Raw genomic sequence first — 13502 nt, 5'->3', positions numbered from 1 at the left:
GGCAAAGAATTTGTTGTGTTGAGATAATATAATAATAATGAAGATGTTATAGCGAATATAGTTAGAGAACAGCACAGGAATGATATATTGGTTCTCCATATATACCGGGTTGGGGGTGGTAGAATAATTCAGTCCCACAGATCAGTAATGAGACTACAGAACTGGAATGTTCTGTTAACAGATCAAAGAATAGGTAAGGTGGTGAGGGAGAAACCACTATTTGGATTTAGAAGGAACAAAAATCTAAAAGACTTATTATGTCATGAAGGGAAGACATATAAAAACAGGAACAGGAGTATCATTACACAGCGTACAGGTAGACAAAAATGTAGAACTGCAAAGCTTGTGAATGCGTTGAGGAAGCAGGTTCATATAGACATCCTATATCAGGGAAGCAGTATTGTTTTGATCTATATGCACATTGCAAGACAAAAAAAATTTTGTTTATTTGGCAGTCTGCCAGGACTGTGCCTCATTCTTCTTAGGAAAAACTAACTGTATGTTGAAAAATAGAATTTTGAACCATTTGTTATCAATGAGGCTAAGACATGAACATAATACCCTTTTCCAGCATATTTCTAAGCATGAAGATCTTAAGTTTAAATTTATGGTTATACAATGTGTAAATAACAAAAGGGGAGGTGATTTAGTTAATGAGACAGAACTAAATGAAACAAAATGGATCATTGAACTGGCAGCACATAAAACCCCAGGTTTAAATGGGGTTATACCTTTAAAACCTGTGTTGAAAAAGAGGAGAGTGGAGTACTGATTAGTAGTCAAAGAGCTATAAAAACTGCAGTGTTACTTGAGCATGTTATCTGAAGAAGGGCTTGTCCCGAAAAGGCTCATTTTATGTGTTTTTTAATTGTGTTTTAAATAAAAGTTTTGTAGCTGTTTAGCGTGGTGGCTACTGATGGATAAAGTTCAACTAGCTGCCATTTCTAATTTCTACATAGGAGTAAATGATTCCTCCTCAGCTTCTTCAAAACTTTGTAAGACCTTTATAAGGGGCACTTTTCTTTTTAGATCCCCTTTTAAAGATCAAATTCTGCCATAGAATTTTAATTTGGTATTACAAGTTTTAATACAATATCCATTTGAACCATCAGCAAAGTGTGAACTAAAAATCTGATGTTGTCAATCTTCATCTATTCTTGACTTGTGGATTACGGTTCAGATCCTCGGAACTGATCTGGCCATTATATAGCTTGTGTCAGCCAAAAAAATCTCTCAAGCTGCAAGTCTACCAACAATGCCTCTCTCCACATTACCTCATATCTCGTTTGCCGCTCATATGACAAGACGTGTCAGCCAACTCTCTTGTAGCTAAGTATATTTTTATATATCCTTATTCTTCCTATTCATCTAAAACCTTTCTGTCTTTTAATACCTTGTCTACCCGTAGCGTGGGTGCTGCATTTTTTCTATTACCACTGGTAAATTCTCCCTCTACCATTGTTGGTAGTCTTTCCCTTTCCTCTCTCTACCATTGGTAGCCTTTCTACCATTGTTGGTAGATTTTTCCCCTTCCTTTTGTGTGAGTGAAGTCCTGTTTTCTAAAACTTTCTAACTTTATTTTTTACTGCCTTCCTGTTTGTTTTGTCAGGAATATGGCAGTAAAGCTGACAAGCTCCACTACAGGGTTTAAGCAGTGTGTAGAGTGTGGCAGGAAAATGCCAAACTCGGACAACCAACCACGAATCCTGTGTTTACTGCTTGGGTGTTCCCCATTTGAGTATAAACTGTTCCATCTGCCATAGTTTCAGTAATAGAACTCTGGCAGAAAGGAAGAATAAACTGAGTCTCAAAGGGCTCCTTAAAGCCTCTTTTGAAGAAGCCTTGTCCAAGGCCGACCAGTCATCTCCAGCCTCTGGATCAAAATGCCTACGTCTCCATTGGCCCTGATTGTTAAACAACATAAACACGCTTCCGAGGGTTCATCTTCGGAACCAAAAGTTAAGATTCTGAGGCTTTCAGAGCAGCCTAGATTCTCAGCACCGAAAACCACACCAGTGAATTCTACATCGGCTATGACAGCTGTTCCAATTTCAACTACCACGGCTCCGATACTGGTGTCTACTGTCACTTCTACCATTTCTGTGCATGTTTCCCCCTACAGTACAGCAAACAATGCAGAAATTAATGGTGTCTACAGAACCCAGGTCTATCTATTCTCCATCTTTGGACCCATTCCATGGCCAGGTCTTTAGTCCATTCCTAGAGAGATCGAGTTGGCCTTCTCGATTATCCATGCACTCCACCAGAAGTCTTTCTGAGGTTGATATTGTTAGGTTGGTGAATCAGATCTTGACAGCTTGGGGTCTCCCATCCTCTTATTAAGCCCCTCTCCTTTCTGGTGAAGAGGGTTTTTCTCCATCCACCCCTACTTATTCTGCACCTCTAATCTCAGGTGCCGATGGCTTTGGCACCGACAACACTTATTTCTTCAGCACCGAGTCTAGCTTTGGGTCTCTTGATGCCTTCGGCACCGTCAGGTCCCCGTAACTGTGTTTTTGCTATTGGTCCCAGGGGATTTGAGCCAGTCCTGGGTTTTTCTCTGGAGCCGGTCATATCTCTTCTGGATGCTCCAGTAGGGACCTGTCCTTGGTTCCAGTCTGTCAGGTGGGATTCTTGGGGTGGGGTTTGACCCCGGTTCCAAGTTTATCTATCTTGGTTCCGGGCTTCCATCCCTCCTTAGGGAGGCCTGCCTTTCTGTGGAAAGAGCTTTAACCACTGCTTTGGCTCCTGGGTTATTTGAGTCTTCCCCCATGACCCCAGGTTTTTCAGTTTAGCCACCCACCTCTACCCCTGGACAGCATGCACCACAGTCACAAGAATTGCCTCCTAAAGGCACTCAGTCTTCTGAACCTCCTCAGATGTTCCCACTGAGGATCCCCCTCAGAAGAGATTGTGTAAGAGGAAACCCCTTGATTCTCCTGAACAATCCATCACAGAGGACACGGATTTCGATGAAGGGGAGGGTTCCCCATGGTCACCCCTGGAAGACGTCTCCTTTGGAGACATTCTGGAAATCCAAAAAGAGAGGGCTGATTGGAAGCCCAAAAACCCATCTTCGGAGGAATCTGTGTACTTGCAGGCTTTTGTTGCATGCCCATCTACCTCCTGGGTGACCCTGCCCACTGACAATTTAATTAAACTAATTGCTCAGTGGGCTTGGAAGGCTCCTGACTCTGTGGAACATGTCCCACAAAGACCTGACAAAATCCGTACTGCTCCAGAAGATCAACTGCACTGATGCCATGGTGGTAGCAGTCGCCACCAAAAAAGAACTAGCTGACAAAAGTTTTACTGTCCATCCCCTGAACTAAGACTCCAGGGCGATGGACAATTTGAGAAGTGGGTCTATGCATCATCGACCTTCTCCATCAGGTCCTTGAACTTTTTGGCACATTTCACAAGACTTCAAAGGGATCTGGTCAAGGAGCTGTCATCGAGGGGATCCAAGAAAAAGTGACCTCCCAGCTAACTACCCTGGAATCTATCTCAAATTTCTCCATGAGGCATATCGAGCATGCAGCTCTTAGGGTGACCAGATCAGCAGCTTCAGGCAATGCTATTCACAGACATGCTTGGATGCACCTGTGTGAGTTTGCAGAACCATTCCAGTCTTCCTTTGTCAGTGCTCCCTTTGCCAGATTTTATTTATTTGGTCCCAAAGTAAAGGAAACTCTCTCCAGGTGTGAAAAGGATGGAAGGACTTTATCTGCTGTGGGTGTACATTTTTCCACTCCTCCATGATCCTTTTCCAGAAAACAAAGGAGTGGTAAGATGTGGTTCAAGAAATCTCCGAAGCCTTTCCAGGACACAAGTGGTTCGGACTCCCCTCAGGGCAGAGGGGGGAGTTATAGTGGAACACGCCATCCCAGAGGCAGGGGTGATCCACAGAAGCAGGGATTCATTCTCTGGTCAACCCTATCAGTGCTCCTGAAGGGGGGGGGGCAATTGCTCAACTCTGGAAGCAGTCGGTTGAAGAATTTCCTTGCACCCAAACGCCTGGTGACACATAACCACCAATGCCTGGGTGCTAAGGATCATTTCCAGAGGTTAATAAAGCAGTTTTCGTTACACAGTTCGTGTGGTGGCTTTCTGTACTTGGTTGGTAACTACAAGTTTGTTTGGAGCCTGTTTTTGTCTCCTCATTGGCATTGGACTTATCTCACCTTGCTTTCAACAACAATCATTTCCAGAGGTTATCTAATTCCCTTTACCTTTTATTAGTTCAAGCAGCAATAGAGATACGAATAGCTGTTGTCAAAAACTGTCATCCCAGAAGTCCCACCAGACCAACTAGGATCCGGGTTTTACTCTAGATTGTTTTTAGTGCCAAAGAAAATGCGGGACTGGAGACCAATTTTGGATCTCAGTATTCTAAACAAATTCATCCAACAAGCAAAATTCCAGATGGTCATGGTTCAGTCAATTCTCCCCTTTTTGGAGAAAGAAGATTTAATGTGCTCTATCGACTTTCAAGACGTGTATTACTACATAAAGGTGGACAGATGCTAGAGAACTTTTCTCCACTTCCAAATGAGAGCCAGTCATTTCCAATTCAGAGTGCTGCCCTTTGGCCTCACCACAGCCCCCAGAGTGTTCACCAAATGTATTGCAGCAGTCACAGCACATCTGAGGCTGCACGGATTCCGAGTGTTTCCTTACTTAGATGACTGGCTCTTCACTGCTCCCATCAGGCATCTACTACTGCAAGCTACAGACTACATTCTGAAGCTAGCCCTTCAGTTCGGCATCACGATCAATCCTGCAAAATCTCAGCTAACTGCTTTTCAGGATATGGAATTTATTGGAGCTCTCCTCAGCATTGTCTCTTGCATAACATCACTTCCACTACACAGGTTACAGAAAATTCAGTCGCAGGTCCTACCTCTTGTTCACTCAAACAAAATACCTGGTTATCAAATTCTGCAGGCATTGGGCTCCATGGTGGCAGTGATCACATTGGTTCCATTGGCAAGATTTCACGAGAGACTTCTCCAGTGGTTACTTGCAAACCAATGGACTATTCTAACCCACCCCATGAATCATTTAATTTTCATATCCAGTCGATGCAAGAATGACCTATCCTGGTGGATGCACTCAGAAGAGATTCTTCTAGGCCACCCCTTTGTTTCCCCTTAGCCCAAGGCCATAGTAACCATGGATGCTTCCCAGATGGGGTGGGGAAGCATTACCTCAGGAAGACAGTTCAAGGCACCTGGTCCCCCTCTGAGGCCAATTTGCATGCCAGCATTCTATAGTTAAAGGCAGTGCTTCTAGCATTGCAAGAGTTTCACTCTGCCTTACCTCAAGGGATGATAGCTGTTGAGTCAGACTACATGCCTGTAGCCTGGTACATCAACTAATGGGGGAGAACTAAGTCCTACCCATTGTGTTGAGAAGCCCTTTGAGTGTGGCAATGGTGCTTTCTGATAGCAACACACATCCCAAGGAGTTCAAATGTGATTGCTGACAAACTAAGCAGATGCATCCTCATGCTTTATGAGTGGTCTCTGAACTCTAGTGTAAAGAAGGAGATCTTTCTTCACTGGGGCCAGCCTTGCTGTGACCTGTTTGCTTCACCACTGAACAAGTGCAGAAGATATTTTGCCCTAATACCCCCTTAGGGCGAGTCCCCAGGGGCGCTTTTCTCCATGATTGGCCCCCGGGTCTCCTTTATGCCTTTCCCCCTTATACCTCTTTTTCTCAAGAAAGCAGCTCATTTGAGAAGCAAAGTGATCCTCATTGCTCCTTACTGGCCTCGACAGATATGGTTTCCCTTCCTCTGACCTCATCTACTACACCGCACATGGACTCTGGACCCAGTTCCAGATCTCTTGTCCCACCCCCAGTGACTAGTGCATCCCAGTCTTTAGACTCTCAGGCTAACTGCTTGGTTTCTCCAATTCCAGTAGTCACCAGGCATAATGGCATTCCTTCCCCCATATGACACATTTTGTTGGCTTCCCATAAACCATCCACCAGGAGTCTCTACTTTATTAAATAGAAGAGATTTTCTGTTTAGGCTTCTGACAATGGTCTGGATCCCTTTTCAGTGCCAGTAGAAAAAATTCTGGAGTTTCTAGCTGCCATCTTTAGTAAAGGAGCTTCTGCTTCTACAATCAGGGTTCTTAGCAGCTGTTTCAAATTTCCATAATGGTATCAGGGATCAGACCTTAATTTCTCACAGACTTTGTAAGGTTTTTCTTAAGGGCACGATCCGCTTGAAGCCTCCTTTCAAAAACCCTCTTCCACCATGGGACCTGACCCTTGTGTTACAATCACTTACTTCATCCCTGTTTGAACCTTCAGCGACTTGTGATTTAAAATTCCTTTCTTGGAAGACATTACTTCTCATAGCTGTCACTTGAGTGAGGCGAGTCTCCGAATTACATGCTTTATGTTCTAAAGCTCCATATTTAGTTTTCCAATGAACCCAACTTTCCTTCAAAGTGATATCGGAGACCAATATCAATCAGTCCATAGACTCGCCTGTATTCTTCCCACATTTTTCAAATAAAGGTGAGTACTTTATCCTGAAATCTGTGTACCCAGTTTTTTTTTTTTTTACTTTTTGACTCAGCTTTCTTCAGTGTATATAAAATACAGTCCATGTATATCAGTGCAGTCTTGGTGAGATTTAGGAAAACACAGCATGGACCAAGTGATGTTACCACATCAAGGCTTTTGGATAAATTCCATTCCAGCATTGCTGCTCTTCTCTTGCTGATTCCATCTCTCCATTTAGACCCTTATCTCTAGTGTATGGCTTTACATTGGTTTGTGTAGACATTTATGAGTGGGCTGTTTGTGTGTGGTTTTCTGTCTGTTTTTCTGAGGTAAGTTGTAAGTTTTTTGTTTTGGTATATTTTGGGGGGATTTTATGACAAATATTTGTAGTGTAATGTAGGTTAGCTTAAGGTTAGTTAGTAGTTTTTTGTTCTAGTTAAGTTGATGTGTAGTTCATTTTTATTTCATATCAGAATTGCTGGAAATGCTGTTTTCTGGTGGTTGCTGTTAGTGTTTATTTTGTGGTAGTTATTTTTATTGTGTTAGTCTTATGAGTTTTGTTCGTCTTCAAGTTTATTTTTTGGTTTATGTAGTTGTGTAGTGTGCATAGTTTTATTTTTAAACAAAGTAAGAAGAAGGTAACAGCCAGGAAAAGACAAGGTTCCCCACTTAGAGCTGTGAAACACAGCACTAATAAAATATAGCAAAAAACAAATCGAACCAAACCACGGCAATAAGAAGGCATATACTTCCACCATAGAAACGTTTATTGTTAGCACTTTCACAGTTCACAATGACTGCTTCATCAGACAAATTCATAAAAAAACATATCCTCTATATAAAGAGAAAAACAACCAATAAAATCCCTCATTCAATAATTAATTACTAATTAATTCAAGACTTACATAAAGTTATATACGGTACAAATTGTGACTATAAACTACTACATGATTTATTAAAAAATACTGGCTAAAAACATTTAAAAACAATGTAAAATATGTGAGGAAAAATATAGAACCTTTTAGGAAGTAAAAAATAAAGAATAAAAGGTAAAAAAAAAACTGTACTAAATCACTACTTAACCAGGGGTCTGTTTTTAAGTACAGGTTTAATGCAAATCTTATCATTGAGTCCTTTACCCCTATGTGCTCGCTTCCTAATATTCCAATTAAGTTCACTGCTTTCAACCTTATTACTCACATCACCTCCCCGAGCTCCCCTGGGTATAATCTCTACCACCATAAATCTAAATGTGTGTGTTTGATATTTGGCTACATGTTTGGCTAGAGCATTCGTACAGATAGACTTGTTAATACTGTAAACATGCTCTCTAATACGATCCCGTAATCGCCTATCTGTTTTCCCTACATAGAAGGAATTGCATTGTTGACATACTGCCAGGTACACTAAGGAGCAACTATTACACGTAGCTGTAAGCCTAAACCAAATTTGTTTGCCCGTATCAGGATGGACAAACATCCCTGCACTATCTATGTATTGACACCAATTACATGTGGTACAGGGAAAAGTTCCAAATCCTATCTCTGGGATCACTCTGTGATCACCATCTTTGGAATAACATAACATTCGTTTCAAATTCTTCTTGTTTTATAGACAAAACTAGGTTTAGTACTGACTACTTGGCTGACCTCACTATCTGAGGTCAGAATCCGCCAATTCTTCCTCATAATCTTTTCCACTTCCCTTACATTAGCAGACTAAGTAAGTGGTATTCAAAGATTATTAGTGACCTTAACTGGTGCAGACTCCTAAGGTCCAGCAGAAAAATAAGGTTTACCATCAGTGTCTCTTAAACCTACTACCCTGGCCAGAGTACTATACTTCAGATGCTTCATAGCCTCTATCCTTAAACCTCCCTTTTAACAGTTCAGTCTCCACTTTAAAATCAGAATTGGTGGAATTCAACCTGGAGGCTCTTAGGCCTTGACCCTTAACTATGTTATTAAAGTTCATACCTCCATTCAGCAAAGTCTATTCACTCTCCTTTAATACTTTTTTGGAAATATTCCATATCATGGAGTTCTCGTTTTCTGCGATAGGTTTTTACAGGAGATTCGTGGATGATCTCTTCCTGGTTTGGGAGGGTGATGATGAATCCTTGATGGCCTTCTTTAATAACCTTAACATGACCACATCCTTCCTGAAATTTACAATTAGCAGTTCTAGGGAAAAAATAGATTTTTTTGGATGTGACCATTACTAATATGGGTAATGGTACCCTCAAGACTAAAACATATAGAACGAAATGCTGTAAGAATGCATACCTGCACAGGAAGGGTATACATCCTCCTCACATATTTAATAACATAGTTAAGGGTCAAGATCACTTTATCTAAATGACAAATTAATGCTCTGAAATGCGATACTGATTAAAAAAAAACATTGATTACACATGTTATTTGGTTAATTTAGGTTGCAGGTGAGGAGAATGGTAAACATGGGTAGGCTCATTCGTGCAGAAGTTGGATTTCCATGCATGACTTTCTTGGCCCATGTTGAGGAGTGAATTTGTGCTAATTTGGTCAGTAGGAATGAGAACCCTTGGAGTGCTCTTCATCCTGGGGAGAAGGATGTTCTTACTCTAATACCACTGTCAAAAAGCAATGGCCAGGGATCTATAGTTTGCCTCAAGCAGTAGAACTAGAATGGAGCAGGAGCACATCAGGACAGTTATGTGTCTGCAGTTTCTGGGCGGGGAGAGAAACAGAGAAATAGTAGACCAATCCTTCCCTTAAGTGGTGTACTGTACTTCCCAGTGTATTTTGTGCTGCAACATTTTAGAAAACAGTTCGCTATGTGATAATTACCAGTAAAGGACACAAGGAAGCGATGCAGCATCGAAACATTACTAACAGTGGATGTGTCAATCCGAAACTTTTAGCCTACTTGAGGGAATCATTGGTCAGGTGAACATTATGACAGATTTGATTCATTGTATGCAGAAACAAAGATTAATTGTAAAATATTGATAACTGAAAAAATGGATACATTTTCAAATGCATTTTCACAGAACATATTCCTTGCTTTTTTAGTTCAGTCCTTCGGAAAAATGTTTCAGTACATTTGGATGATGGCGAATACTGGTCCAATCGTGCAAATATGTACAAAGGAAAGTCACATAGGACTGTTTTTGAGGAAAGTCTGGAGAAAATTTACAGGAACATGTACAAAACAGCTTCTAACCCTACAATGACAAAGAGAGCATCTGTTCTTCAGTGACAATATGTTTACATAAAATTAAAGCACTTTATTTTTTTTACTGATTGGTGCTTTATTTTAATTTACCAATTATTGATGTGCTTATTGTGTTACTATGTATTTATATATTTATTATTTGTATCATTTTAGGTTGAATGTTTTGATCTTTTTTGTCACGATATTCAATAATTTTCAGTAATCTATTCTCGTAATCACATTCATTAGCAGCTGTCACCAGCATAGCTAATTACAACTTAATTACTCTTAACCCATTTACAATCATCCAGTTTCATGAAGGTTATGCTACTGTAACTGACTTTTGGACATTTATGCTCCCTGTCAAGAAAGGGCTGTTTCTCCAAAGTGGTTTAACATATTCTCTTAAATATCCTGATATTTGTCTATAAAATTCCCTTAAATTGTGCTCTTCACTTCAAAGGTAGTAAAGCATCTGCATCTTGAAGTTAATGAAAAAAGAATATTTTCTTATGCAACTTTTTATGTAATGACTTTTGAACAGGAGAAGAATATCTCTGTTTTATAGAAAAGTGAGTAATCTTTAAGGTTTTTTGTCAGGACAGCAGTATATATTTATGTATTTTTCATATTTGTTACCCTGAAAAGAAATGTTAGTTATACTTTAGAGTTACACTGAATGCTTTGAAAATTGTACAGTTTCTTATTTGTAATTGTAATGTATGCCTTAGTTTGAAAATACCTACAAATGACATATTTTTGTAACATTTTATTTCAAGATTAAATGCTTGGAAACTCGGACATCCATTATACATGCATTCACTGATGATCTTAAGGACTTGCCCTGATGAGGGTTGAGATGGCAACAGGCTGAATGGCATAGGGCAGACTTCCATATCCCAACAAGAGTTTCCATCTCATCCTTTGGAATCCCCAGGCTTCCTGAAGCAAGCTGGGAGATATCCTTCCAGAATGTTTTTGGTGTGAAATGTGGCCCCCTTCCACTGTACTTTGTTTAGTAAACCTCCTGTGGGAGACACCAGTGGACCATCTTTATTATATACCATGCCAGTTCAACTGACTCCTCTCAGCCAGACTCTAATCCACGATTCTGATGGATTTTCTGTCTCCTCACTGTATTGAAGAGAATATGAATACTTGTATCCTGTGAAGGAACCTCATTTCTGTTTGTCTTCAGTCTTATCTTTTTGATCTCTATTGAGAGCTCCTGATCACAGTCGAGGAAAGGGATATGAACTGACAGGTCAAGTGATGCTTTCATTATATGACTTACTTCTGACTTCAGCATCACAGTCCAGTGCAGTACACTCAGTACTGCTACTATGATCAGACTCCTCTAACTGTTTTCTGAGCGAGGACCATAATCTCTTATTTAGCAGTGCTGATTTTCATCTGTTCCTGTTCACATGCATTAGGGTAACTCCACTGCATTCTGAAATTCACTGTTACTTGAGACTAAGAATACATCATTATTTACAAAGGCCAAGGATGCAGTCTTCCTGCTCTTACACTCACTTCTGTCCACACCTTGGCTATATCTTGATGTCTGCTCATGAAAGTCATGAATTGGAGGGGACATGACACAAATCTTTGCTGTGGTCCTAAGTCCACCTTAAAACTTTTCATCATAACACCAAAAATGCAGTCATTATTCTTGTTCCTTAACTATAAGGACTGAATGTTATGTGGTACCAGCTCTAGAACACCTACTGTTGTAGACATTCCAGGCAATGGGTACCCACATTTAAATTCTAAAGACCATAGCTGTGATTCACAGAATAGAAAAAAGTGAAAATGCAAACAGGGAGACTGTACACTATTACTTTGAGTATTCCTCCTACTCCAAGTTATAAAAATGATATCCCCCTCAGATCTTGTTTGCCACTTTGAAGGAATTGTAAAGTGATCCATGAGCTCCATTGTATTATCTTTTTGTCATAGACCAAGCTTGTGATTTTTTTCCAGTTTTCTTTTACCCTTTAGTTATGTGTTGCAGTTGTTGTAGGATTAGTTGGTTTTGTTTGTAGCTATGTATTTTTTTGTGTACATTTTGCTTTGCTGTTTATTGTGGCATTCCCTCCTCTTGGCTTGTCTTTAAAAAATTGGTTTAGTGGTGTTACTGTTACTACTCTTTGCTTTCTTCTGCTTAGGGCGTTAGGTAGGTAGATAGGTATGTAGGTAGGTAGATAGATAATTGGGCTTTTGATTATTTTGGATAGCTACTGTGTTTGCTGCATAACTTGTGTTTTTTTTTTCCTCCTCAGCTGTTGTTACAATGGATAAAGAGAATGATTAAGGTTTTGAAAAGTATGTGGCTTGTGGCTACAAGCTCCCTTCTCGGAATGCATATGATCTGGGCATCTACTGCTTTGGCATGTTGCACCTTGACATCGACTGCAGTATTTGTGCCACACATGGGGCTTGGGTACTTAACGAATGCTTAGCAAAATTAGTATTGAAGGGCTTGTTGCCCTCTACAACTACTTCTGCTTCTTCCCCCCTCTCCATCACCTATAAAGTAGCCTGACAAGGGTGATAGGGGTCAGGGCAGCGAAAATGAAAAGGACCCAAAAGTCCAGAAAAAGGACAGAGGAGACCACAAGTGAGAGGCTCCTGGTCCTTCTTTCAGCCATACACAAAGGTCACCAATCTTTGGCTCCTCTGGCTGCTTCTTTGTCATGGTCGGCTCCTTCCTCCAGGAGCCATTCTTCTATGGTGCTGACATTGGGGAAATCACTATCGTCTGCTCTGTGTATCACCAGCCCTTTTTTAGCCTAGGGGGGTCTGGTTTAGGTAGATTACACTCTCTTTTTCCTCCAGTCACTCTGAGGGAATTCTCACCAGAGTCTCTCTCTTCTCCAACTCAGATCTGATCATCAGATCCCAGTACTGTAAGAAGGGTCTCAAATCTCTCTTCGGTGTCTTCGTCATATTGGTCTGCTCCCTTGATTGAGAGTTCAAAGTCTGTGGATTTGGAGCAGCTGATATTCTCCTTCTTGTAGGCCCAGATTCAGCTATGGCTCCTTCTAGATGCCTTGACTCCAGTGCCAGAGAGTTTGGCTCTATCCTTCACTTTACCTCCCCTGGACACTTTGGCTTTGGGATTTATGGATCTAGTTGCTTTGGCTTTACTAAGGATGGCTTCAATAGCTTGGCCACTTCAGGCACCAACCCCTTCCTTTGCCTTCTCAATCCAGGCAGCATCAGCTTCATAGGCACCTCAAAGAAGAGAGTTGGCGTGGCCGTGGTTCCAGAGTCAGGTACATTTCGGAGACATCCCTTCCCTCTGGCACTTAAAAGTTTGGCTCCAGTCACAACATTGGAGCATGATGGGTCACCCATGAAGACTGGTGAACTCACTTGGGTCTTCAGATCCGAGCAGTGTAGTCTCCAGGCATCAGCCTAGGCTTCTGCACTTGACACCATAGTGGGGATTTTCTCTGGTTCAGAGATTGAGTGGTCAACAATGACTGGTCATCCTCCCTCACCTTCAGTGTCTGGACCTGTGGCTGCACTTCATTTGGATCAGGGTTAGCCCACACCTCCAGTCCTCCAAGTAACCCTGCTTCAAGGCCCCCCACCTCTTCCATGTCTCCTCCAGATTCTGAGGTCTAGGAGGTACTTGGGAAGAGCCATTGTAAGAAGAAACACACTTGATTCTCATGAGGAATCTCTCAACAAGGACACTGACCTAGAAGAATGGGAGGATTCCCTCAGATCTTCCTTCAGCAAAGTCACCTTTTGGCAATCTCCTCAAGCTG

The 13502-nt window shown here is 41.2% G+C and overlaps 1 protein-coding gene across 1 annotated transcript in view; it reads left to right on the top strand.

Moving 5' to 3' along the window:
* SPATA6 (spermatogenesis associated 6) overlaps positions 1-9805 on the top strand; it is a 1891174-nt gene extending 1881369 nt beyond the window's left edge. The window contains exon 13 of the mRNA XM_044085978.1: positions 9579-9805. Coding sequence (XP_043941913.1) covers positions 9579-9765 — 187 coding nt within the window. The 3' untranslated portion in view covers positions 9766-9805. The remainder of the gene's footprint in view (positions 1-9578) is intronic.
* The last annotated feature ends 3697 nt before the right edge of the window (positions 9806-13502 follow it).

The sequence above is a fragment of the Protopterus annectens genome, chromosome 10.part0 (assembly GCF_019279795.1).
Source record: "Protopterus annectens isolate FY-2018-M chromosome 10.part0, PAN1.0, whole genome shotgun sequence".
NCBI classification, from domain to species: Eukaryota; Metazoa; Chordata; order Ceratodontiformes; family Protopteridae; genus Protopterus; species Protopterus annectens.
The sequence above is the reverse complement of the archived record's forward strand: the minus strand, read 5'-3'. Positions and strand labels throughout refer to the sequence as shown.